At 54.7% G+C, this 27,816-nt stretch overlaps 1 protein-coding gene across 1 annotated transcript; it reads right to left on the bottom strand.

Moving 5' to 3' along the window:
- Nucleotides 1-192: 192 nt before the first annotated feature.
- On the bottom strand, nt 193-27,816 carry LOC129501355 (D-3-phosphoglycerate dehydrogenase-like). The gene is made up of 12 exons (XM_055312425.1): nt 27,479-27,816; nt 22,619-22,770; nt 20,811-20,876; nt 16,974-17,028; nt 16,775-16,873; nt 8,780-8,912; nt 8,165-8,313; nt 6,544-6,696; nt 3,561-3,693; nt 2,504-2,634; nt 1,387-1,624; nt 193-494 (listed from the first exon to the last, which is right to left on the bottom strand). The coding sequence occupies exons 1-12, from the start codon at nt 27,614-27,616 to the stop codon at nt 340-342; spliced, it is 1,602 nt and encodes a 533-aa protein (XP_055168400.1). The 5' UTR covers nt 27,617-27,816; the 3' UTR covers nt 193-339.

Here is a 27,816-nt window from a genome sequence, read left to right as displayed (position 1 = left end):
TCCTGTAAAAATGCCTCTGACTAATCTGAGAGACAGACAGGAGAGGGATCCCTCTTCTGAGCACACAGCCAGGCAGGCACTTTGCCCACTGCCCCCTCCCTCCACACCACCTACCCTCCCTGCTGCCCACAACTCGGCCCACGGCTCCCCTCTGGTGGCTCCTCAGGGTAATAACAGAGACACACAGGGAGATTGGGCGCAGGCTCTTTATTGGCTGCTTATCACTCCACTGTAGGGGTCAGCCAAGGTCTGCAGAGTAAGCAGTGTCAGCCTGAGGATTGTGGGCCTCCTCTCTCTGGATCCCAGTGGCCAGGTTTCTTCAGAAAAGCCCCCCAGAGCTTAGAAGAGGAACTGGAAAGCCTCAGTCACATGTTGCTTCCATGCTTCCAGGCTGGGCAGCAGGGAGGAGATGCCCATGACGTGCCAGGTCTCCCCATCTGACACCACCGAGGTCTGGTAGGACAGTAGCTGCACGCCTGCCTCTGCCAGGAGGCCTGGGAAGTAGACGGGAAAACCGCTGATTGGCACAAGGCAGGGGGGGAAGGAGAAAAAGAGGCTGGGAATCGGGTGGGAAGCCGTGGGCCTCTGTGATCAAAGTTGCAGTGGAGGGTGATGGGGTCAGAAACAAAGAGCTGAGAGATGGAAGAACAGGGCATCTGCCCAGCTTCCCTCACTACTCAGAGACCCTTTAGGAATCCCCTGACCATCGTGCAACGTAGGGAAGGAATGAGCCAGCCACAAATTGCTAGAGCAATCTCCTGCCATGCCGGGATCAGATTTATCTAGACCAAGAGCAAAGGAGAAAAACGGGAAAGTTCCTTTGGTCAGTTGGCAAGGATGGTGAAATTAGGCCTTTCGAGGTCTGTGGACACAACCGCCAAGCCCGGAAGTGCTCCAAAACTCCCAGTGGGCCGGTGCCAGGGTCCTGAGGCAGGTTCAAGATGCCCCCAGCTGCTGGAGCACCCGCCAACATGCTTTGTTGCAGTCAGGCTGGCCCCCAGGGCCTGCGGTCAGAAGAAAGAAACCTGCACGCAAAGGCTCGGAGTTCTGAGGCACAGCCCTGCAGGCAGGTGCACACTGTGAGCTGAGCATGGTGAGCAGGTGGGTAATAGGGACTCTGGGGCTCTAACTCTGCCGCGGGGCTCTGACACAGGAGAGACGGCGCTTGCCCTCTGAACTCTGTATCCATTTCCCAAATGTTCTGGAAACGGGCAGGACAGATCTTCTGTATGCTACAGAAATGTGCTGAGGGATGGGGTGGGACTGAAGGAAGCAAAGGTCCATGAGGCCCAATCCCTGGAGAGGCCCCCCCCCGCCACACACACACACACACACACACACACACAGCCTCAAGGACACGGCAAGCCCTACGAGACCCCTCCTCACCAATCATGGTGGGCAGCATCTCAGGATGAGACGGCTGAGCCCGGAACAGGAGCAGGGGCAGGCCCCTGCGCAGAGGCACTTCCGGTCTGAAGACAGCTCCGTTGAGCGTGTGCAGCACAGGTGTGGTGCCCTGCACCCAGCCCGCCGCCTGGTAGGGGGCACCTGCCAGGGCCACGGTCAACAGGCATTCCCCAGAGCCCTGTTCCCCGGGCACAGCGGGGCGGTGGGAGGTGGTTACCTGCAGGGAGAAGGCGAGGACGCACAGTTATGCCTCCCAGCTGCGTGGCATCTCCCCTCCGTGTCCACCGAACAGCCGCTTTGCGCAGCGCCAGCCTGGAGGACACGCTCAGCCACTGAGGCCGGAGGAGAGGGCCCAGGGCTCTGCCTGGGGCCCCTGAGCCTTCGCCCCCGGGACAGCCAACGCCCTCCCTCAAGGGAGGGCAGGAGAGACCTGCGGGTCCAGGTGAAGGCTGCGAGCTGGAAGGAGGAGGAAGGGGGCAGCCCGGCCGCTCCGGCTCACCGCTTCCCGGGCAGATCAGTGGCCCAGTGCAGCGGGGAGCAGAGGAGGGGAGTCACGGGAGCTCCGCTGCCCACTGACCCTGCCAGCTGCCACCGGCTGACACGCAGACTGTGATCTAACAAGGGAAGCGGCGGGGAAGGCACCACAGGGGAGGCGCGGCGGCTGCAGGCGCTAAGCAGCTATGCCGGAGCTTCCAGAGCTGGCAAGCTGATCTAGAAACTGGGTGCCGTGGCCAAAGGAGCCCGGGATGGAGCCAGAAGGCGAGCGTGCTGGGCGACCCCCAGCTGGCGCCGGTCCAGCCCGGCTCCTCGTGTTCCTCAGCTGTGCAATGGGGGCGCCGCGGCCGCCGGCCGTGCACGGGGCACGCCTGCACAGAGCACCTGCAGGAGTATTAGTTCACTCGTAGCAACGCTCGGAGCAAGGCGGCACTCCCGCTTCACGGACGGAGGGCTTCGGGCTGCCCGTCACGGGTGCACGGTGTCAACAGCGGGACCTGCCCCGGGGCTCCCACTCCAGGAGCAGGGGGCGAGCAGGCTCTGCAAAGGGGGGAGAGGGGGGCGGGCGGACAGGAAAGGAGCGGGTTCCGGGGCCACGCACACTGAGCCCGGCCTCCTGCACCAGCAGCTTGGCGTTCACCAAGTTCACATCCGCCGGACTGGAAGTGTCCTTTAGGAGGCCGACAATGACTGCAGGGCTTAGGCAGTTGCCAGCGTTCTTCAGGGATGTTCCTGGGGACAGAGAACCTACAATAAGGTGCTGTTTGTTGAGCAGCACAGGAGCCGGCGGGCACTGACACCCAGCTTTGGGTCAGGGACTCCTCACTGCCCCGGGCCCAAGCCCCAGCCTGCGGGCGAAGTTCCGCTTCCCTCTGGAAGGCACCCAGTTCCCTGCCTTGCTTCCTCTGGGGATCCCGCAGCTCTGACCTCCCCTATTTCTAGCAGTGCCCAGGTCTAACCACCCCCAAGCTCTTCCCACGTGAGCAGATGCTCAACGGGCCATGAGGGGGACCAGCCTCTGCAGGGTGTAGGAACTAGAGCCCTGCGCAGTCTCTCACTACATCTGCCTACGCTGGGCCCGCTGGGAAAGTGGCCGGAGCCTGCATAGTCGCAAAGGGAGACCGAGGCCACTCTCTTTGCTCCCACCCCCAGCTGAGCAATGCTCCAGGGACCGTCAGCTCGCCTCAGGACCCACCTTACCGTGTCACGGGGCACACCCTGTCCCACCACCCTATCTGGCACACCTGCCCCGACTCTCACTTTATACGTGAAGAACCCAGGTTCAGACAAGGGAAATCTCACAGCAGGCAAGCCACAGGGTCAAACCCAGAATCAAGATCCTGTCGCTTAAGCTGGGACTCCCTCCCCCAATCCTACTGCTCTCCCATGAAACTGTCTCTCATGGAGGTTTCTCTTGCATGCAGAACACGTGCATCTTAAGAATACTGTACAATCGTGACTTGTGAAAATCACACATATTTCTTAGTATTTTCTGGACCGTCCCCTCTGTCCCCATTGGGTAGTGAGTGAGCCCTATGCAGACAGAACGGGGACTTGGCGTCACAAGAGCTATGTCCAGTCCTTTCCCAGCCCCTCGCTGTCTGGGACCTGCTACAGACACAACCCTCTTCCCTCCCTCTGCAGTGTCCCCAACTCACCCTGTGTTACCACCTGGATGGTCCCTTTGGGGGATCCAGCCCAGGCTTGCATCAGCGTCCCCAGAGCTTCTGCGAGACCAATCCAAGGCTTGGTGTGTGGAGAGAAGGCACTGGTAAGGGCCTGGGCATTCACCTGCACAAAACGGGGAAGCAGAGCTGAGGTCGGCACGAGGCAGGGCAGGGCTCCTGAGCACAGCTCCACAGTGGGGAGCAGAAGGCACAGGGCTGTCCTGGTTTCGGGTGCCTGGGGTGGGGAGCGTGGAGACAACTTCCATTAGCCACCACAAGACTTCTGCCTTCAGCTTGGGAGAGCTGTAGAGCCAGAAAAGAGCACAAAATTGCCAGAAGGGAGAAAGAGGCATTTCTCTGCACCCTACCCCCACAAACTGTGCCCACCTCACCCCTTACACAGGAGACCGGTTTTTCCTGAGATGATGGGTCTGGACACCACAATAGGAAGGTGGTCTTTGACTTAACATGTGTGGGGAGTCACGGATCACTGGGACCTAGAGGGGTAGGTCGCTCCAAGACACCTTCCCTTTTACTTTACACCTCAATTAAAAAAGAAAGTGGGGGCGCCTGGGTGGCTCAGGCGGTTAAGGGACTGTCATGATCTCTGAGTCCTGGGGATTGAGCCCTACATCAGCTTCCTACTCAGCCGGGAGTCTGCTTCTCTCTCTCTCCCGCCCTCTGCACTTCCTCAGCACTGGTTCTCTCTCTCTGTCAAATAAATAAATAAAAGTTTAGGAAAAGAAGAAAGTGAGTGTTTACACTGTCATTAATCACTTTGACCAAATATCACAATTTGCAAAGCTGGTTTCACATATTTTTAATTAATTAATTATTCATTCATGAGAGACACAGATACAGGCAAAGACACGGACAGTGGGAGAAACAGGCTCCTCGCAGGCAGCCTGATGTGGGACTCAATCCCGGACCGGATTACACCCTGAGCTAAAGGCTGAAGCTCAACCACTGAGCCACCCAGGTGTCACTGGATTCACATACTCTTTTTTTTTTTTTTAAGATTGATTGATTGAATGATTGATTTATAATAGACACACAGAGAGAGAAGCAGAGACACAGGAGGAGGGAGAAGCATGCTCCATGCTGGGAGCCCGACACGAGACTCGATCCCGGGGCTCGAGGATCACGCCCTGGGCCAAAGGCAGGCGCTAAACCTTACTGAGCCACCCAGGAATCCCCTGGATTCACATACTCTTAATGATCCTATCACTCTTCAAACCTTGGCCCATGTGGAGTCAACCAGGAGGCCTGGCAGGCAGCTAAAGGAGACAAAAGCCACATTTCCTCCTAAAGCTGTAAGTCTAGGGTAGGGTCTGGACGGCGGGACCGTCCCAACAGGGGCTTGATAACAAAGCCAGCTTGTCCCGGGTCACAATTTCAATTCCAGTTTGTGGTTCAAGATGGTCTGGCTCTGAATGAAGCATTGGGCACTTTTGTGAGTCAAACTGACCAAGGAATCTAAGAAGGATTTAATTCGAAACCTGGGGGGTGATATAAATCAAACAGGCTGCTGGTGTTGGAAATGGCCAAGGAGGCAGGCAGCCTGGCTTGGGGGCTCCTGTGGTAGGGCTCCTCTGCTCCTCTCCAACAGGATACAGAAAGGACCAGCGTGAACCAGGAGGCGGGACGAAGGAAGGCCAGTGCCGGCAGCAGAGATGAAGGGCCATGGGCCAGTGGGCTGGGCTGAGCCTGCAGCCGCTGGAGGCAAGTGTCCTCCGGGCAGCACCTGTGGGCAGCGCCTGTGGACTCGGGGATGCTCACGGCAGGTCTAGAGAACCAACAGGAGGGCTCTAAGAGGCAGGCGCCATTGAGCACCAACCAGACCCTAATGTGAGTCTGTGTCTAACGTTGCAACCAAACCGGGAGAAGATGCAGAGAAGAATTAGGGAGGGACTTCCCATGTGACACAACTGTCTTTCTTTCTAAAAGCCTACTGGAGGACAACCAGTCACTTTGGGTGGAGACTTAAATCTGCCCCAGTTGAAGGCCTTTGACCAAGAGAGTTTACTTCTGGTATAAGATGGGAACAGTCTATGCTTCCATTTGATGGAGCCGGTGGTAAGGAGCCCCCTTCATGAAAAGGCCTGGACTGCCACCTCCACCTACGGACTCCATGGTAACCCCTGAGGGCTGCAACAGTGAGGGCAGAGGCCTGCCCGGCAAAGGGCTGCAGAGGGACAGGTCCAGCCTTGCCTGGCTGGCAATGGCCTCAGTCCCAGCACGTCACCTGGGGAGAGCTGCTCAGAAGAGAGATGTGCAGAGGGAGTGAGAAAGTGTCCCCCACACTGAGGAGCCACGAGATGCACAATAGAGAAGGGAGAGGCACAGGTGGACGGGCCACGTGTTGTGTTTGAGCACCGTCCTGTGGGTCCTTCAGGGGAGTAGCTGGCTCCCCTACTCTCTCGGGGCGTAGCAGGCAGGGTGGCCCGGAGAGCTGGGCTATCACACCAGGCCTGGCAGGCTGGACAAAGCACCCTGTGTCTTTCCTGCTACTGCTCTGTCCTCCGCAATGAAAATCCCCACGCCGAGGGTCAGCCAGGAAGGTCAAGGACCAGCCCCAGCCCCCACCCGCCATCCCCACGGCGTCCAGCATCGCCCAGGCCACGCTCCTTCATTCTCAAAGCATGTGGAGAACAAAGGAGCCTTTCTCTGGAGCCCGGACCCTGGGAAGAGCCACAATCTCTGCACCAAGGCTACAATACGGCAGGGCCGAGCCGCCTGCCTCCCTGCAACCAGGCTGCAACTAGTAAAGCTAGGGACAGGGGGGCTCCTGCCGCCCCACCCAGAAGCCTGGCTCCAGAGGAGGCCTTATCCTCTGCCCCCAGGGCTGAATCTGGTCAACACACCACTGCTCACCAGAGCTGTCACCATGCCCCAATCCGGACACCACCCGCCCTCCCGGGCCTCGGCTCCTCCCTCCGACCTCCCGGCCCCAGGCCCACTTGGCCATACTTACGACGCCTGCCAGAGATTTCCCCTTCACCATGTCCACAAACTGGATGGCGATCTCTTCCCCGCAGCGGCTCTGGGCCTCCTTGGTGCTGGCGCCCAGGTGGGGGCAGCTGATGACGCGCTCATGGTCCACCAAGGCTCGGTCCCGTGGCGGCTCCTGCCCAGAGAGAGACAACCTCTCGGTCGGCTGCCCAGGGAGGCTGGAGGAGAGGCGTGGGGCCGAGGATGCCTTCTACTCTGGTTCTGCTAGAAGGTTCTACGCCTTCTGTCTCTGGTTTCAACAGCCGGGTTCCTCGTCAACACCTCTCTACAGCAGAGTGGACAGGGCTAAGGACAGGATGCACATCTCGGCTCCCCCGCTTAGACCTATGTGCCTTTGGAGAAATCTCCACCTCTCTGAGCCTCGGTTTCTCCATCTATAAAATGGGTGAATACTACCCAGAACAAAACACTGTCGTGCAGACTGCACCCCAGTAATACAGGAGGTTCTCAGCCAGTGAAGCTACTGTTTGTTACCGGTTTTTCCCTCGAGCTCCCCCTCGCTCCTGAATCCTTGCAGCACTTCCAGGCCCTCTGCACAGCTGTCCCATCCTGGCTCTCACCACGACAGGTGGTCCACCTGGGCACCTCTGCCCACCCCCTCTGCTCACTGAGCACAATGTATTGCCCCTGGGAATGTCACTCAGGCCTCTTGTCTGGCCACCTGGGCCTGTGAGTGCTGTGCACTTGGTAACAGGTGCCACGAGAAGGCCAGAGACAGGCAGGGGAAGGTGCTGATCAGGGAATGTCAGTACCAAGAGGGCCAGGCGCACGTCTGCCTTCCAGAAGCTTACCAGCTAGTTGTGAAATATGACCAGGAGTATAAACCCTGTGTGCTCAGGACAGGGAATACACAGTGAGGGCAACACAGTGCTCAGAGAGGGCCGGGGACGTGCCAGGGCCCCACCGCAGATAACCAGCAACCCTCCAGTGCCTAAGCCAAAATCCCTGCTCTTTGCCCTGGATCTGTGATGCTGGAGTCCAGTGGAAATGCACTGTCCATCATTCCTCTGGTGTAAGGTGGGGGGGTGTCTCGGGCGAGCAACGACGGGGTCTCTGGGTCCGACAGAGAGACTGGGGAGAGCAGCCCCCCAGGGCACAGGGGACCCCTTCTGTCCTTTCGCCTCAGGCTGCCCTCCCTCCCCAGAAGACACGAAGGAAAGGAAAGCCAACAGACACTGGGCAGAATGTCTTTGGCAACGGGATTCATTTCATCAGAGACCTGGGTCAATAATTAAGAGACCTTAAACCCCGCCCCAAATGCTCTCTCTCTGCCGCAAACCCTCAGCCTCAGAACGGATATGCTGCACGGTCCTCCCTGCAGTCATCAACAGGACACCAGCCCAGGGAGCCTGGGACCAGGACCTGGGTCCTATTTAAAATCTGAGTTTTGCAAAGACCACACGGCGGCCTGTGCACCGCACTCCGGAGGGCTCCCCAAACCACAAAGGTGTTATTCTTGGCAGCATAATTCCTCCTGAGTGCCGTGGAGGCCTCCTTAAGGCAAAGACCTTCTTCGTGCACACTGGGCTTTCCCGGTCCTGGGCCCCTGTGTTCACCGCTCCTCTCCTCCACCAGGCACTCACCTCTGTAAACACGTCCAGCGCGGCACCAGCACACTGGCCAGACCGCAGGGCCCGGAGCAGGGCCCCCTCGTCCACGATCCCTCCCCGAGCGCAGTTCACCACGCGCACCCCCTTCTTGCACTGGGCAAAGGTGCTGTCGTTCAGCAGGCCTGCAAGGAGGGAAGGGCTTTCCTGTGGCACCGCTGCCCGGGACCCCAGCACCAGTGCCAGCAGCCCTCCCTGCCTCATACCAGCTCCTTCCCCACACGCCGACAGCCTCTCTGGTCTCACCTCTCCCTTCTCACAGGCTCGGGGGCAAAGGCCCTGTTGTGGATTTAGACCAAACTCAGTCTAGAAACATCCTAGAGTCCCTGAGATCGTAGTGTTTGGAGTAAGTCCCGGAACCAGAAAGGCCAGCAGCGGCCCCAGCAAACACCATGGGGTCACGGGTCGTACGTGTCGAGCCATGCATTTCCAGCTAGCTCATCCCTCCTCCGTGTGATGCAGGATCAGCTAGCAGAGCATCACTCCATGCTCGAGGGCCCTAGTCCGCATGCCTGCGGAGGCCAGGCTGAGGGCCCACCCTTCTCTGGTCTGTGGCTTCCGTGGCCGACCCACAGGCAGGGCCGCACATACCTGTGGTGGAGGGCAGCAGAGGTGTGTGCACAGTGATAAAGTCGCAGAGAGGCCAGATCTCCTCCAGGGGCAGCTGCTGGACACCAAAGGAGGCCGAGACCTCTGGTGCAATGATGGGGTCATACCCTACAGTCTGGTCAGAAACGAGAGAGAGACGAGCAAATGTCACTGTTCCTCATTAGTGCTGGTATTATTATGATGGAGGCCATTTATCGGGCTTTTACCAAGTACTACTGCTAAGTCTGTCCAAATACGGTAATACAGCAAGGGTTGATACTGTTCTACTTTGGAGCTGAACAAAGTGGCGCTCTCTATTTAGGAGGGGTTGGCCCAGAGTGTGAAGGGAGTTTGTTTACCTCCAAGCTCTTAAACATGAACAGATGCAAGAGCAGCGTGTGTGTGCGTGTGTGTACATGTGCGTGTGTGAGGTTGGATAAGGGGGAGCTCAGAACCCTTAGCAAACAGGGAACCCAGGAGAGGCAGGACAGCTACGTGGGGAGCAGAGACACACTACACTAGCAGGGTATAACCAGGCGAGAGAGGACAGGTTGGCCACAGCCGAGGACCCTCAGGGCCAGAGAACAGGCAGGGGCCCTGACTCGTGCACAGACTGAGAAAGAAGTAGGTTGGGGCAGCGGTGCAGAGCAGGGCAGGCAAGGAGACCAAGACCGGTCGCTGGGGAGGAGTGCTGACCCGCCAGCGGGCAAGGTTTGGTCCCATCCTGAAGTGCCTTTAAGAAGGCTCCAAATGCATCTAGTCTCGGAAGGCATAACCTGGTGACTCACCACACAGAGGCCTCAATGACTGAGGACGGATCCTTTCAACAGGGCAGGAGTGACGGAGAATAGGGAGCGAGGATCAGGAGGAGAAAAAAAGGAGGCACCAAGGCACCATAGAAGGCACAGGTCCCAGAAAGAACCTTCCTCAGGGCAGATCCCTGCCTGCCCCGATTTACCAACGAGGAAACGAAGGCAGAGAGGTGAAATGATTCAACCAAGGTCGCATGGTTGGCAGATGGTCGAGTGTGGATAAGAAGAATGTCTGGATTTGGAAGCCTGCACCCCTGGTGCCCACCCTTCTAGGTGGGGTGAGGTCAGGGGGCTCACAGCCCCACCTGAGCAACCGGGTAGAGTCGATGGAAACATGTCCTGTATCAGAACAGTCTCGGGCACCAGTCACACATCTCCTCAGCAAGGGCAAGCCTCTAAAGGTGATCAAGCCAGCACCAGCAGCTGGGATTCGAAGAATCCACAACCACCAGGACGCAGCCACCTCTTGACACAGCAGAGACATAATCCACTTTCTGTCTGGTCACCCCGGGAGGCCCGCCGCGGCTCCCTCCTTCGGCTTGGCCGGGGCCGCAGCACCCACTGGGGGAAAGAGGCGTAGGAGCCTTAACAATCTCAAAGGCATCCGTGTCCTCAAGAAGGCAGGACGCAGCTGCAGGAGCCAAGGGACGGACGCTGACCCAGGAGACCTGGACCTGGGTCCTCAGTACTGAGTGAAGGAGCTGGGTGGATGATTTCAAAGTCATCGCCTGCTCCAACACTCAGTAATTCAATATTCCTTGAAAGGACAGTTCTCTTAACCCTGAAATGTTAGGGGCGAACCCTAGAATGTTCAGAGGTGGCCTGGCACTGAACAAAAGGTAACAAACAGAACAGAAGGCCTAATACTTGAAACCGCCATCATCTCTGTGTGGGGGAACTCATTTTTGTTCTCCTTTATGCTTTCCTGTGCTTTGTAATGCTTCCCCTGCTCATCAGGAATTTCCTTGTGGGAAACAGAAACGTCATCTCGAAAATACTGGCAAAGAGGATTCCTATGTAACAAATTCCGCCCTTGCAGAGAAGAGACTGACATGGTCATGAATGAGGAACAAGTTTCAGATCACATTTTTCATCATCAGCCTGTGGAAGAAGCAAAGCCAAGGGGGAGTTTTTGGGGGAGAGGCTGTAGGATTGAAAGCTCACAACCACCAGCCCCAGTGGTCATTCCCCCTCAGCTGTAACCTACTCGTTTCCGGGGGAACAAGCAGCATCCAGGGGAGGAGAGAGGATCCCTTACAAGTGCTCTTTGTCTGCCAGCTCAGGGGCTGCCTGGAACAAGGGCCCTGTTCATCTATAATCCAGATGTACTTGGTTCACGTGAGCGGGGGAGGACGGGGACCACCAGCAGAGGCCACAAAGCTGACCCCGATGGAGGCGAGCTCCCGCCACTCTGGGGCTTGGGGCCCTCGGGAGTCCAGAAGCAGCATGGAGCGCTGGGAGGAAGGGTCCCGGGGGCGGAGCCGGGCCTGGTGCCCCTGTGCTGGGTGCCTGCAGCTGGTGGGGAGCGGACGGGGAAGGAGGGGAGCCGCATCCTCCACAGCGGTCAGCAGGGTCTGACTCAGCTGCCTTTCTCTTGTTCGGCTGCAGACAACTGCAGGGCAGAATTCGGCTGAGAAAACGGTTTTCAGTTTTCACTCGGGAGACCCAGGGCAGATGGCAGCTGAACACGGCTAGGAGCTGGGATTCTTACACCAGGAGACCACGTTGCGGGGAGTCGAAAGAGTATATCGTTGGGCCCAGGGGAACAATGTCTGAGTAGGGTCCTAACGCACCCTAGAAAGGGTCAGATGTCCCGATACTCACAAGTTGCAGCACTTCCAGGTATGTACCCTCTGAAGACTACCCTACGGAGGAGCCTGAGGGAGACCCACCAAGGGGTTCTCCACCTGAATCCCGGCCTCAGGACAGGCTCCTAACGCTGGGGAGCAGGGGAACCCCAGCTTTTCAAGTGGCGCTACAGAGCCACGTCCTAGCTGGTGTCATAGAAGGCAGCCTTGTGAGGATGACTACACCTCCCCTGGGCCTCTGGCTTAACAGTGGATGCCTGAGAGCAAGGAGGCTTTCACGGTGGAGGGGTTCCAATAAAGGAGCCTCATCATCACATCTCCTACTGCCTCACAGCTAATTCTTCTGGCTGAAGATGAGAACTCTCTTCCTTCACACAGTGACATCTTACTCAGAAACCCACTATAGAAAACGATCAGAGCTGCAGAGGTGAAGGCCCAGAGCCCTACCACTTACTCTCTCTCTAGGGTCCCATCCCCATGTCCCTAAGGTAGCTTCCCAGAACTTGGGGCTCTGGGAAGAATGTAAAGAAATCAGTACTCTAGCGCAGTAGGAATTCCAGTTACCAGACTGAGCTAGGAGCATCCTGAGGAGATTTCATCCCGAGGAAGGTCGAGCACAGTGACAGAGCAGAGACCGTCTAACTCACCTGCATCAGGCATGACGACAGTGGTGGTGATGCAAGACAAAGCGTACTAGACTGGAAGTCAGGAGACCTGGAGCTCAAGCTGGACTCCACCATTTACCAGTCCTATTATCTCAAACATATCATATAACCTTCCTGGGCCTCAGTTTCCTTGTCTGTAAACCTGGAATAAGAATATTGACCCTGCAGGGGTCACTGCAAGCACAGTCTCTGACACAGTAGACCTCAGTAAACATTAGCTGGGCCTGAGAGAATTGGTGACATCTGGTGCCTCAGGTTCAATGTCCATCCTCTGGGATAACTTCAGAGTCATCACAACACGGCCACCAAGAAACTGTTAGGAGATCCTGGCCTGTTCCTCACAGGAAACCTTGGTAAGAGAGTGCAAGGCTCAGCTCTTGGCTGGCTTGGCCTGCTAACACTCTAGCGGGCATGCTGGCATGACTTGAATGAGCTGTGCCTCCAGAGTGTACAACATAACATGTTCAGCAAATGGGTTGAGAAAAAGCTTCAGGCAGAAAGAACACCACGGAGCATCAGACTCAGATGACTCACACAACCAGCAGGCTGCAGATGGCCAGAATGATTCTGACACCCACATCTGTGCCATGTGGCTCAGAGCAAGTCAGGTAGCTCAGGTGGCACGTGAAGATTCCTCTCCAGGCCTGTCTGGTTGGGATGGGGGCCTAGGTGGGCTTTCTCTCCCCAACACACACCGCCCCCGCCAGGTGCTGTGGGAAGCCAGGTGGCTGAGCTCCCTAGCAGAGCTAAGGTCTAGGATCCCCGCTTCCCTGAGTGAGCAGATAGTGACAAAGAAAGGACGGGAAAGGAAAGGGGGCAGTCCCTACCCAACGTCTGAGCACAAGAGGGACTCTGTTGATTGCTCCTGTGACACAAAGGGGTCAACTCTTAAATCACGATGTTCTGGAAGGGTTGGATATTAGTTACCCAGCCTAATTCGTGACTAACAGCCTAGGGGACAGATTATAGCCCAGGGGACATCCCAGGACCAGGGAAGGAAGGGGTGATCAAAATCATCTTCACGTGCTTTGCAGCACTGCCCGAGCCACCCAACCAGAACTACTCAGGGTGCCCTATGCCTTCTGGTCCCACTCTGTCTTTAATAACAGCGTGCCCACGAGTTACTGTAACAAACCACAGTCCTTAATAATTTTACTCTATTTCCTACGATCACACAAAAAAACTGCCTGCTAAAGACCATTCCGCAGATAAAGAAACTCGTAGCCCGTGGGCAATGGGTGCTCAGAGATATCACAGCTTTAAAGGCCATCTGCTTCTACCTCTCTGCCCATGCTCACACCTCGTCCTCACATACCGGCCAAGTGCTTAACCAGTCTCATGTGGAGTATCTGCAGTAGTGGGAGACTAACTCTCTCATTCCATTTGGGGCCAGCTCTGGCTGGAGCTCTGTCCCCTATGGCTTGTACCTACTGGTCCTCCTTGGAGAGCATGACTCTTCTATAGAAGAGCTAGTTGATGGCCTCCCAAGTCATGACGGGGCTGTGACCCCAGTGCCTTCAATCCTTCCTTAGGAAGTACAGACCATAAGGAATGTCACCGTCCCTGTGCTGGAAGTCATACTTCTTTTAATGCTACCAAAGTCACATTACCTTTTCTATTAGCCATGCCACTGTGAATCACACTGCTTTTCTGTCAACCCAAGGTCCCCTCCCCTAGAAAAGCATTTTAACAACACCTCTACATCCAAATGTATTTGGTTGCTTTGGGGGCCCATATAGAGGGTCCTGGTAGGTATCTTAGCTCAACTTCTTATTAGGATGCCCAACCTTGCTAGCCTTCTCACATCATTTAGGATATGATTCCACAGTCTTAAGAATTAATCACCTCCCCCTGCTTCCTGTCACCCAGACCGCTGATGAGAAGGATGGATAAGGCATAGCCCTGCATCATCCTGTACCATCTCCCTTCAGACTGAGACGGAGCTTTCCTTCAACCCGTTACTAAGCCTTCGCACCAAGATTACAGTCTCCATCTTAACCCCAAGGGTGTCAGGGAAGATCTCACCAATGTCTCACTAAGTCCACATTTCCAAACAATCTAAACATCTGTCCTGGAGGAAGAAGCCAAATAAAAGCAATTCGTCCACACAACAGAAGCCCATGGAAGAGTTTACAAATAGGGTAAATTTATTTATTCCAAGATCTACGTTTTACCACCATGTACAGTATTGTATTTTCTATAGGCATAGACCCCCCCCCCACGCACACACACAATGGGAAAGAACTCTATGTGTTCCACATAAATGCACAGAAAAAAGTCCGAGATGATACACAGCAAACTGATGTTACGTCACAGGTAACTGGGAGCAGACCAGGATTGGGGTGGTAAACAAGGAGATGAGGATCTATATTTCAATTTTTGTGAAAATCCCTTCACCTATTACATGACTAAAATACAATTTTTAATCATTCAGGTATAAGACCCCTAAGGATGTCCATGACGATCGGTTTAATATTGGTTTCTAAAGAGAGAACAAGGCCAATTTAAAACAACTTGTGCTTAGTGAACACTGATCATGGTTTCCTGACTGGATGCTGATAAACTTTTTTCACAGCCTGTTTTAGAATCTTCCCTCCTTGCGCTTTCGAAAATCTTGCTTCCCCAACTGTTCAAACACCAACTGAGGAGCTTTGGATGATGCAGGTCCATAATCTGTCTGCCCCGAGGCAAAATTCATCTGGACAGAGATATCAGTTAGGAAGCGCAAAGTGAGCCCTGAGCATGAACAAAGGCCACTTGGGCCACTGCAAAATGACCGGGGCTGCTGGCAAGGCCAGGGGGCGGGTGACCGTTTCAAGGTGTGTTTCAGCGGTTTATAAAGATCATGTCCCAGAAGCAGGATAGCCTACAGGGACCGGCCAGAGATATCCCGACAGAAGAACCCCCGAGGGGAGCAGTGCCATGCTGCCACATACAAAAGCATGCAAACCCTCAAAGTCACGCTGGGAATTCGGGCGTGTCGTGTGAGGTATGCCTGGACACACAGAAGGACATTCATGAACAGGTTCTAGACATTTCTGATCAAACACATGTCTGAGGGGTGTCAGCCACTTCCACTGAGATGCTCAGAATCCATATCCCTCCAAGCCTCTCGGGAGCAGCCTGGCAGCAGCTGAGTAGCTGAGCACAGAAGCTTACTGATCAGGTCCCTTACTCAGCAAACGAGGTGGGGCTTTTTGTCTGGGTAAGTCACTCCCCCAAAGTCTCAAGTCCTTGATAATGAAGGCTCCTGAGCAAGCAGAGTCCAGTGAGCTGTGGCGCTGTGGGGAAGGGGAGGGAACTTAACAGAAGAGCAGCTGGGCCAAACAGCCTGTCCCCAAGTCTCTGTCTCATCAATGAGGCGCTCCCCTGTCTGAGTATGGCACTCCGAGTTTTACTTAACCCCCGGCCCCTGATTTTAGAGGATCAGAATTCCAGGTGAGCTAAGCCTTTACTTTAATCCCTCACAGAAGAGGAAGAGAAAGCTCTCCTTGCAGCACGGGGCACCTGGCCAGCCCTGCACAGAAGGGACTGGCTTTGGTTTGTTCTCATGATCAGTGGATCCTGCTGGGCCACAGCCCCCTCTCCGGGATCTAGAGCAACGTGCGGAGGCTTAGGAAAGATGTCTGGCTGATGTAAATAAGTGTGTGGGGGAATAAGGACAGGAGGGAGAGGAAGATGTTCCGCGTGGTGTAATGGGATGCCCTCCTGTTTACCTTCCAATGCTGGAGGCCTCAGCAAAAATTCACAAACTCCTGACATCAATATAAAAATTAAGGGTTAATCCGTAGGGTTCCCTTTAACTCTATGAAGCTGGGGGGACAAAGAGAAAGGGAGGAAGGAAAGAGAAGGGAAATGCCAGAGCAGCTCCATGTAAAGTTTTCTAGAAATGATCTGATTGTCAAAACTGCTTTTTTTTTTTTTTACGTTTAACGAAAGCCTTCCTGGCGGCAGTTTGAATATATCATCCCCCCCACGGCAGAGAGGGCACGAGGAGTGAACAAGGAGATGTCTGCTAGCACACCTAGCCACCCTGTCACCCGCCCCTACAGGTCCCCTCCCATGGCTCTGGGGCCACCGCTCTGCGAGGTCTCCTGGCTTGGCCTCAGGGTGTGGCACTGCTCTCGATGACAGCCTTCCCTTGACCAGAAGAACCACTGAGTCCCCAGAACAGGGTAAAGCAGGGTCCTGGAGGGAAACAGGGGTCAGGGAGAATTTCTGAGAAATGCGTGAGGTGCTCCAGCCACCACGGGATTAACATCGTGTCACGGCATTTGCACAATCATCTTGCCATCTCTTCTGACTGTGGAGTGGAGCCAGAAGGTGGATGGATACCGGCTCTGCTATAAGGCTACAGATGTGCTCCTGTTTGTCTGAAGTATCACAGGCAACAGACGCAGCAAAGCAAAGAGCCCTTGCGGCAGCAGAGGAGAAGCAGCACAGGATACGAGCTCCTCTGTTCCGCTGGGACTCAAGGCAATTACTGCCCCATAGCTGAGGGACCTCCACCAAGGATGCCCGGACTCTGAGTTCAGGTGTCCAGAATGGCAGGCCAACATCCTGCCTCCCCGGCTACACCGCCTACTTCCTTAGAGGCTCTGAAGGAGGGTCAGCCCCTCCTAGAAAAAAGCCTTTACCTTTTCTCAAGCAAACCTGCCTCTGTCAAAACTGCTGCAGGGAGCCCCACACCAAAGGGCCTCAGCAGCCTCTTACCTTCATCCCAAAGGACTGCATTCGAGTGGCCACCTCTCTCCCAATTCTGCCCAGGCCAAGAATTCCCAGGATCTTCCCATTTAGCTCTGTTCCCATGAACTGCAACCAAACAAGCAAGAGGCAAAGCGGCCAGAGTAAGCCCCAGGAGTGAGGCCTCGGGCGCCGAGCTGGGCGGGACGAGGCAGGACTGGCCGCTCACCTTCTTCCTTTCCCACTTGCCGTCCTTCATGGAAGCTGTCGCCTGGGGGATGTGCCTGCAAGGACAGACAGGTTCAGTGGGCCCACATGGGAGGTGATGTGAGGTCTGCACAGCCACCCTCTCTGTCAGTCAGTCATTCCCAGGGCGAACCAGGCTCAGGCCTGGGTACAGAGACCCGGAGCAGAGCAGAGGAAAGCCTGTCAGGCACACCTGATGTGGGAGCCCCAGGATTTCTGTTCCCAGCTGGGAGTCTGAGAGTCAGTCAACTGCTGAGTGACAAGCATGTAGAAAGCAAGCACCAATCCTCCACGGTTCACAGGGATAACAAAATGGGGGTACTGAGGGGCTCTGAGAACATCCAGTGCTCCAGAAGTTCAAGGATTTTCATTTTCCTCTTTCATCCAAGCCTGCAACCTACACTTTGCACCGTATCAGCAGACAGCTGGGTATTTCCCCTTCCTCGAGAGTTCCTGAAACCCCAGCAGTCTCAGGCTGCACTGGAATGGGGGGAGGGAATGCTATAGTCCATACCACCTCTTCTCCAAACCACCCCCAACCCAGCCTCTCTCCTCTGATTGGTTAACACGGGGGTGGGGGGTCTGAGTCTCCATGTGTTTCTGGAAGGGACGGAGGCAGTTAGGGCAGAGTCAGAGGTGAGAGGACAAGATTACGTCACATGGGATGTGGTCACCCAGGCTTCTCTGGAAGAGAATCTGGGAGACGGGAAACAATGTTTAAAATGTTTAAGGAGTCCATGCTCTATTTTAGACACTCCATGAGACATGCTTGGAGATGCTTTAGCGCATGTAACGCTCACAACAACTGCGTGGAGACAACTGGGGACTCAACATCTTGCAGGACATCACCCCATCGGAAGTAGTTGAATGGACTCAAAGAACATTCCCAGCAGGGAGCCTCCTCTGTATTTAAATGCAGTTTTCCTGTAGGCCACAAAACTCAGAGTGGGGTGTGTGTGTGTGTGTGTGTGTGTGTGTGTGTCCGGGCGTGCGTAAGAGGGAGAGACTCCAACATAATGTCCCTGTAGCTCCATCGCTGAGTTCTTATAAAAAAGCATTCTCTCATGTCTACACATCGCCAGGACATGCTTCCATCTGCGAGTCCAGCTGACGGGGGATCTGTGCTGCTGTGATCTCGTGGGCAAACTCCCAAAGCCTCAGTAACAAGCCTCCTGGGGAAGAAGCTCCATCACCGGATGATGGGCTGCTCTGGCCCATCATCCTCAGTAGAGGGTCCTCGTTTCAGGAATGTCGCAAGGACAATGACTTGCCTTGAGGAAGTGCCCCCTTCTCAGCGAGGCTAGCCCGCTCACCTGCCCCTGACCAAGTGAGACAGAGCCCACCCGGCTCCTCTCAGGTCTGGCTCACGTCCTGCTCTCGGCCCTCCTGGCCCCACGGTGCCATCTAAGAGAGATGCATGTGGCACTGTGGGGCATGGGATAGCAGGCCGCTCAGGGATCCTCTCCAGGCTTTAGCACTTTGGGGTCCCCACCGGGCCAGTTTGGGGAGGACCATGATGTGGGGGAGGGGCATCCCAAGAACTGAATGGTAGCCATCCTGACTTAGAGAAAGAGAAGGTAAGGTGGGAGAGATGACTTCAAAGCAGGTTGCATTCTCCTCTTTCTTTCTGTGTCATTTTTCTGCTCCTAGACCTCAGGAGCCCCTGCTGTGAGTTCAAAGTCCCCCACTGTGAGGCCCATGCAGGCCCCCTCTCACCCACATTGCTCAATGCTCTCAACCTTCTGTCCAGAACTCCCACTCTGCTGTTGCTGCCCTGCTGGAAAAGCAGTCTGAGCAGACACACCAGAAGGTGTGGGAGACTCCATTCCTCCTCAATAGGGTGCTTGTTTCTTAGTTTTGATGCATCTTTGATGAGAGAGGTCATTGGGTAAGAGGTTGGAAATGGGCCGCTGTCTTGAAATCATTCCACTTTATCTACTCTCTTAAACAAAGCTGGTCCTGCAATAGGAGAAAAATTATTTCTGGCTCCCAAGCCTTTCCTTCCACCTCCAGAAAACCAATGAGAGAATTAAATAGATAGAAAGCTGACAGATCAGTCCCTAACTCAAAAACAAAACCAAAACCAGCACTGAATTTAATAGCACAAGTGAAACCAGGGCATCGGGCTTCTCTGGGAGAAATACGTCCAGCCCAGATGTTGTGGGAGATCCAGACAGCCAGCTCCCGGACCCCGTCCTGGCTGGGTCCCTTCTGCTGTGCACGCTGCCCATGCTCTTTGCTTTCTCCAGTCTCCTCTCCTCTCTTCATTGGCTAGTGAGTAGCAGTGAGGACTTAAGAGCTCAGGTAGAAATCTTGGGGAGCATCAGAACAAAGGTCAGCTCCTCCAGACCCCGTCCCAGCAGGAGGGAGAACAGGTCTCCAGAGGGGAAAACAGTAATTTCTTGGCCCCAGAAGCTTCAGGCCTGAGTAGAGAGAGAAAGAGCCCTGGCTGCCTGGGTCCCCTGGTTTAAGCATCCCAGGCTGTGTGAAGGGACCTAGTGAACTCCCTGCCCTGTCCACCGGCCCCTCGCCCTCCCCACTGGCCACACAGGTGCCTGAATTGCCTACTCGACAGCAGTGCTCAATGCCATCATTTTCTACCCAATACAGTAAGACTCATGTACATTCTGTGCTACATCCGGTGGTTCTTAGGCTGTGCCCTCTACTCAAGAGCCCCACACCCCCAGAGTTCCTGCTGGAAGAGCAAGACACTTCCCCACTTGAGTTCCCTTGTGTTAAGAATCCACAGGTTGGCACAGGGATCCCAGAGCAGTTCTTACTCCATCCTATCACAATAAAGATCTGAAAGGTTAGTGACAGAGGTAAGCCCGGGGTCAGAACAGTCAGTGAGGGACACAGCCCAGTGGGGGAATCCAGAGAGAGCTTCCTTGATGAACTAATACTCGAGCTTAATCTTGAAGAACAAGAGTTACCTGGATAAAGATGATGGGGAAGACTTCAGCTGAAAGTTATGTATTGATATTTCAACACTGGTTCATTGATTGTGACCAATGCACCATACACCTTATGATGTGAATAATACGGAAGACTGGGTATGACATATGTGGGACCTTCTATCTTTATGACTTTTCTTTATATCTAAAACTCCTAAAATAAAAAATTTGTTAAAAAATCCCTATGCCAAATTTCATCCCATACCAACGAAATCAGAATTTCTGGGGTGCAAGTCAGGCATTAGGATTGTTTCAAGATCCAAGATGTTATCAATGTGCAGCAAAGTCTGGGAACCTCTGGGGTATGAGAAGTCTCTGAGGCATGGAGGTTGCTACATTTTGGCATTAATTCACTCAATAATGTTCTGAACTAAATAAAAATGTTACGTGTTCCCTCTATTTTATAACCTGTGTGAAGTTGTATTTTTAATAACGACTGTAATAAAGTACTGGAAAGACTCGGAAAAGAAATGATGATGGAGAAGGATATTCCAGGGAGCAGAAACCATATCTGTGAGGCTTGGAGGTGCAAGAAGCCAGAGGATGGCGTGGACACAGGAAATGACCAAGGAGGAGAGGAAGGAGGCACATAATCATTTTCTCGGTGAGCCTGCTCCCAGGTAAGGAGCAGCCATGCCGAACACAGCACCCCCCCCCCCCGCCCACTCATTTGTGAGAAGCTGTCTGACCTTTGTGTGCCAGGACCAGTGTATTGAATGTCCCATAAAGATGGGTGGCCTCGAAAATTCTCGACTGTCTGCACAGTGTCAGGCTGAAGCGTTTCTACCCTTCTTCAGGGCACGTTATTTGGGGAGTCGTAATCATGGACACAGAAGAGGCTGGCTCTGCTGAGAAGATGGACTTACCTGGCCAGGCACATGATCATCCCGCAGGTGAGCTCTGCAGCACTCAGGCTGTTCCCATTGGGGGTGCTAAAGATGGAAGAGGAGAGGGGATGTCAGTGCGTCCAGAGCCCATCTTCCCACTCCTGTCCCAAGAGAAGGCCGTGAGTGAAGTGTGCTCAGGCTCCTGCCCCCTCTGCTCACCTGCTCTTAAGTCCAACCCCCAACCCGCAGGCCTCCAACCTGGGCTCTCCGATGGACACCTGCCCTAAACCCAGGGGAGGGAAACCCCCTTGCCCTGGCTGCATGTTTCACATGGAGGGACTTCAGTTAGAGAAACACACTTGGCCTCCTACCCAAACTCCCTTCTCCCAAGGCAGAGAAGAGTCTCATTCGATGGGGAGATATGTGGGTGGCTCAGCATTTCTCTTCCCTCGTTTCAGGATCCACCTGCCCACCGAAACCACAGATTCCCGCTACTCTATGCCATTGATCTTACTGAGGCTGTGCAGAAGATGTGTGAGCAAGCCCATCAAACTCACGTCAGCCCACTGCCTACACACCTTCACCTAGTTGCCCAGCCCAGCCTCTATCAGTGACAAAGCTAGGATTTTTATCTTCACCTGTTTGACTTCTCCTATCTCTCAACAAGTTCCAAAGTGAGAACGCTTCCTCACACCTTAATGCACAGGGCCATGTTGACTAGGCCCATGCTGACTCTGCCCATTTCACAGAAAGGAGAATAGAGCTGAAACCCATGAATCAATTTTTGTTTTTTCAAAAGCTCTCTCACTCCTTTTTTTTTTTTTTTTTTGTTTTTGAACTGTTTATTAACACACGTTTACCTTTTTTTTCCTTTTTCGGATCTTTTCATTTCTGGAAATGAAAGTTACAAGGAGGAAAAGGCAAGAGATCTTATCCCCCCCAAAAAAGTCAAGAGTAAAGGATTCTCAGAGTTTGTCTTTCTACCGAGCTTCTTGCCTAACCCTGCGAACAGGCTGTACTAGGATGTAGGAAGGGGTGCAGGGCTGAGGGCTCTGCCTCTGTGTCCAGGGGAAGAATGTAGGACGGGTTACCATTTAACATTTCTTCGGTTGGATGTTGACCTCAGTCAGATGAACAGTCAGTTCACCCATGCTCTATAAGAGGAGAGAAAGGAGGGGAAATTTTGGGGGACACTGAATTTCCTGAGAGAAGGGAGAAGGCTTGAGGACGAAGAAGTGGGCAACAATGACCTGGCCGCATCATCTAAGGGCCAGCCGGGAGCCAGGAATGTGTGGCCCAGCCCTGGCATGCAGTCACAACCTCTGTTCTGAGTTTCTGCAAAAACAGCCCTCACCCTTCCCTTCTTGGCCCTGGAGTGTGAAAGAGAAACTGCGACCCTGGCTGCTGAAGGACGAGGGCAATGAGGAAAGGAAAGGATGTAGAGCCGCTCAACTAGCAAAGGCTGTGCATCTGCACAGGGCAGAAAGCAAAGCAGAGCTAAGGAAAACCCTGCTCCAGACACAGCAGCGGAGGGGGAGGGGTATCCCTGGAACAGGGGATGCAGGTGGATTCACTAACAAACATTCTTCTAATTCCCCAACCAGGCTGCAGCGCAGATGTCTGTGGGGTGGGTTTGTCCAGTGATTTGAGATCACAAGGACCGCCTCCTCCTCCAAATCCTGGGGAACCAGGACGCTGTGAGCAAGACCCGACTGTCTGGACTCTGCCTGGACCAGGCATCCTCGTGGGAGCCCTTCTTACTCTGACCCGGTCTTCACTAACCCAAGTGTCCCCCTCCCCACTCGTGGTGAGCCTCTACACCCACCCCCGGGGGCTTCGCGACTTACTTCATGACCAGAATGCCCTTCCTGGTTGCAGCCTCCAGGTCCACATTGTCCACGCCTGTGCCAGCCCTGCCCACCACCTGGAGCTTCTTTGCTGCGTTGATGACGTCAGCAGTCACTTTGGTGGCCGAGCGGATGATGAGGCCTTCACAGTCCTGGGGCAGAAGACACTCTAGGTCCACAGCCGGTCTTCAAGACCGCCTTGCACCCATTCTGCCAGGGTGGGAGTTCCTGCATGCTGGCCGACTTCGGACGTATGCGTGCAGAGAAAAGAAGCAGACAGCATATGCATCCTAAAGGGTCTGCCATCAGGCAGGCCTGGGGTCAAATCCAAGCTGCATCCCCCATGAGCTAGGATTCTGAGGTTTGGCTGCCTTGAGTGTGTGAGGAGGAAGTGAGAAGTGATAGAGAGAGCGACAGACATGCTCTCTGGCCCTCCTCAGAGGCCATCACCTCCTCCACTGGGCCCCAAGAATCTGGCCTCCTCAAGTGCTTTCTCCAAGGCCACCAGCACCCTCCCCAAACCTTAGGAATCTGCCTCCCACAGCGGTGGCTGCATGCTCTCCAGCAGTCCACCCACCTCGTGCTTGCAGGCCCCAGGACAAGCACAGAAACGGCACTACCAGACTTCCACAGGCACAGCCTTCGCCATGGAGGGATCTCCCTCAGGATTGTTACCCTGTAGTCTCTCCACACTTTTCCCACAAGGGTGGTGTCCCTCAGACCAGCTTTCTTTGAAGCCAGGAAGTCTGAAGAGTCTCCAGTCAGACCAGTACAGATGTTCATTCAGAGCTCACCTGACCCAGGTAGGGCATCTGCCTTTGGAGACTCCCCTTCGACAGACCCTGGTCCCACATCCTACATGGCCAGGGCCCACCAGCCTTCAAGGTCGCTTAACACCCTCCACTACCCCCACTTCATTCAATTGCATCACCGATCGAGATATTCAAGCAGCACCTATTGATGGCGACTCTACTGGCGGCCTATCTCTGTGACCCCTCAAGACCCCTGCACTCCTGGGTACCATCCCCTACTCCGGTCAAAGGTCATCCTTCCAAGACTCCACTCCAAGATGCCTGTTCCTCTACTCTCTGTTACGCAAACTGGAGGCCTTTGCAAATCCTCCCCCTTCCACAGTGCAGTGTGCTGTGACTACAACTTTCTTTTCTCCAGGGCTCTGCAGTCCATTTTGGCAAATCTCAAAACTGCCCCCATTCTGCTGTCTACTGCTCTCTGCAGCTGCCTTACAGCTGGAAAAAGGCCACTGTTCTGCTGGATTTATGGCTGTTCTAAGCAAACTATGCTAACTCAGCAGTGGAAAGCCATTCACGTTTCTCAAGTTCAAACATGCCTCCTTTCCCAAGGAGGACAGGCTTGGCCTTGAGGGTAATTCTAGCATGGCTGGTGCCTCTGACATAAATCATAAGGAAAGTCCAATTCTCCAGGTCATTGCTGCTCAGCTAGAGAATGCAGGGAGCTGTCGGTTGGCACAATATGTGAGAACCTGATTTAGGAAATGTCTATTTAACTTTTGCAAATTAAATCCTAGTGCAAAAGGATGAGAACTTGCTAACTTTTTTCAAATATTGATTTATTTATTTTTGAGAGAGAGAGAGAGAGAGAGAGTGCACTCAAGTGGGAGGAAAGGCATAGGGAGAGAGAATCCTCAAGCTGACTCCCTGCTGAGCACAGAGGCTGACTGGGCCCTCAGTCCCAGAACCCTGAGATCAGGACCTGACCTAAAATCAAGAGTCAGACCCTCAATTGAATGAGCCACCCAGGTGCACCGGAACTTACTTTCAAAAGATGGACTCTTGCATGGAAAAGTTTCCCATTCTTTATCCTTTTTAAAATTCTGAGCCAAAAATAATAAATGTGCTCAGTAAGTTAAGTGCATTATTAGCATGTGGCTTATTGGCTATTTTTTTTGCTATTCAATAAAACAAAGAAAAATGTACGTATCACATATAGCAAGAATATTTTTTCATGAAACTTTACTGTGTATTGTACACATAAGTATGTATATACTGAGTTATGATGTATAATGAATTTCTTCTCGTCGGTCGTGGTCAAAGTTTAAAAACCACGGATACATGGTAAGATTTAAAGTTTCCTGCGTATTAGGTTTATTTAAGATGTCAGATCTGCTGACGGAAGAGGAGTTCCCGGTCTAAGAGTTTGTGAGTTCTGAACATGAAGCTTTACTATTCTAAGCCAGGGTTTTCTGAACTTTTTTGAATAAGACTTATGGGAAGAAATATATGGGGACACCTGGGAGACTCAGTGGTTGAGTGTCTGCCTTTCACTCAGGTCATGATCACAGGATCCTCGGATGGAGTTCTGCCTATGTCTTCTCCCTCTGCCTATGTCTCTGCCTCTCCCTGTGTCTCTCATGAATAAAGAAATAAAATCTTTTTTTTTTTTTAGAAAAAACGAAACATACGTGTAAGTTGTGATTTTATACTCACAAACTACACAGACAGCACAACTGCCCATATAATTGAAACCAATTTCCCGACACACTACTGATTGTGTAACTATCTGCTTTGCTTCCTGGTATTTCTTATTCTGGTTTTTAAAATGCTAATCATGACCCATTAAACCCACTTTGCTCCCCAATACTGTACTGTGACTTGCGTGGAGTCTGAAAAGCACCATTCTCAGGGGTAACTGTACTTCCTGACCATGGAGTCAGTGAGAGCAAACTGTGCCTGCCCAGAATACCAAGGACTGGGAAGAGAGGCCGGGCCTGGGCAGGCAATGAGCTCCAACTTCTGTCAATATGAAAGACTTAATGGGAGAGGGCAGGGGCCACCAACTCAGACACCTCCCCACCCAGAATAAGAAGACATAGTGTGGACACGAGGCCTCTCCAGGTTGAGTAACTGGTATTCTGACGTGAACATTTTACAAAGACAGACAGGAAGGCTGGGGGTTCCCAAACTGTCCAACGAGGCCGCCAGCCAGTAGACAACAAACACCCTCCTCTCCTGCCAGGAGATATCAGTGCCTTTAATATATCCTCCAAATTGCCGCTCCAGATCCCAGCAATCCACCCAGCCAACTTCCCAACTTCCCGGAACCCCTCCACTAGAGGAGAGGCCTCCAGTTCCTCTCAATTCTGCCTTTACACCCCCCCCCCATCCCTCTCTTGAAATCCTAGAAATGAGGATTTCTAATTTCCACAAGAAAGCTGCAAAGCCCCAAGTGAGGCCACTCATCCCACCCTGTTGCTCTGGCGGAGGGAGGGTCAGAAGCTGGTCTAGAAGCCACTGCACTGCCTTCTGGCCATTGCCCTGAGCCAAGCCACTGATAGCACCCGTACAAAAGAGGAGGTGACAAGTGTGAGGTGCCTGCCTCCCATCCAGTCCTACCGTGTTCCAGGATCAGACCCCAAGCCCCTGTCCCCCACCCCATTCAGGCTAAGCACCCGTGTTGTTCCACTTTTGCAGCGGCGGAGAAGGGGGAGGCTAGGCTGCTGGGGGTCTCACTTGGGGCTTTGTCTGTGTACTGTGTCATCTGGTCAACCCTGGAGCGCTGGCCAGGCTCCCTGACTGGTCCACAAGCCTCTTGAAGGCAGGGCCGGGTCAGCCGCTTCTCCGAGTACAGGACAGTACAGGGCTTACTCTCCAAGTAACCAGATACAACACCGGGCGTGGGTGCGGTGGCGGTGGTAGGAGGGTAGCCTCACGGAGAAACACAGCAGCAGGTGCCAGGGCAGACAAGGGAACGCGGTGGGTTTCCAGCACCGTGTGGTTCCAGCACAGCTAAAGCAACTGCAGCCGCCTCTGTGGTTTTCCATTCAAGGGGCCCTCCAGGGAGAAAATGGAACAGGTGCATGTGCGCTGGGGCCGCGGGGGGTCGTGGGAGCCGGAAGGTGGGGTGCTGGGTGCAGGAGCCAGAGCGAAGAGGTCACGCAAGAAATGTCCTAAGGCTGCACGAGGCACCAGCCTCGCAGGACCCTTACAAACAAAGTAGGGACAGATCCGAAGTAGATTGCGCCAACTCTGCAGCACAACGAGCTGGCCCGAGAGAGGTTTGCTAAGACACAGAAACTTCCCGGGGGCTTTTGGGATCGGGTTCTAACCCAGCTGGTCATTCCTGACCGCGGTCGAGGCCCACGCGGAGGCGGGCCGGCAAGAGGTAAGTAAGCCGGGATCCCAGTGGGGGTGGCGGCGGCCGCATGGGCGGTCCCAGGACCTGGGGCGCCCCCCGCCCGCCCCCTTCCCTCCGAGAGCTCCCCGGAGGCCCGGGGGCGGGGAGAACTCGCCGCAGTCTTGCATCAGACGAGAGGCGGGCTCGGGGTTTGCAGCCCCGGCCCGGTCGCCTCGCGGGCGCTGCAGCCTCTCCAGCTGCCACGAGACAGGCTGGGGCCCCGCCAGCGCCCCCCGAGGAACGGGGGAGCCGCAGGCCGAGCAGTGGAGACGTAGTCCGGAGGATGGCGGGTCCCCGGGCTCCCTGCGCGGAAGCCTCACCGCTCCCCTTGCCCCGCGGGGCTGAGAGGCGGCGCAGCGCTGCCGGGGCCGCTGCCGCCAAGGCGCTGGGGAGCCGCGCGGGCATCCCGCGTGCAGCCCGCGGGCGCGGTGGAGCCGCCTGCACTTCGCGGTGCTCGCCGCACGGGAGCCGGCTTGAAACTCGCGGTTGGAAACGGCGCGCAAAGTTTGCATCCCGCCGCTCGCCGCCCTGCGTTCCTCCCTCCGCCGCCGCGGCCCCCAAACGCGGGAGGCCCGGGACTGCCTGGGGCCGGGGCCGGGGCCGGGGCGTGGGGGTGGGGCGCGCTGGCCCCGCCGCGGCCGGCCGGCCGGTTTCTGCAGGGGATGCCGCCGAGCTCGGGGGCTCTCGTCTCCCTCCCGCTCGCCTTACCTGCAGCTCGGCTATCAGCTCCTCTTTGCTCAGGTTCTGCTTCTCCACCACCTGCAGCCCTCCATCTTGCAGGATCTGCCGGCAGCAAGGGTCCAGGCTGTCACTGATGAGCACTTTCCGCAGATTTGCGAAGGCCATCGCTGGAGTCAGCCTCGGAGTAGGCCCTGGCGGGGCAGAAGCACCGAAGGGAGAAGCCGCGGCTCAGGTAGGCGGGCAGCTGTAACCCGGCAGGGTCCCGGCCTCCCGCTCCGCTCCTCTCTCCCCTTTCTGCTCCTACCGCCTCCAGCGTCCTTCTGATTGGACCAAAATACTCAAACTCTCGGTGACTCCGCCTCGTC

This window comes from Nyctereutes procyonoides, unplaced genomic scaffold (genome assembly GCF_905146905.1).
Source record: "Nyctereutes procyonoides isolate TBG_1078 unplaced genomic scaffold, NYPRO_anot_genome, whole genome shotgun sequence".
Lineage (NCBI taxonomy): Eukaryota > Metazoa > Chordata > Mammalia > Carnivora > Canidae > Nyctereutes > Nyctereutes procyonoides.
This window is presented reverse-complemented; position numbering and strand designations above follow the sequence as displayed.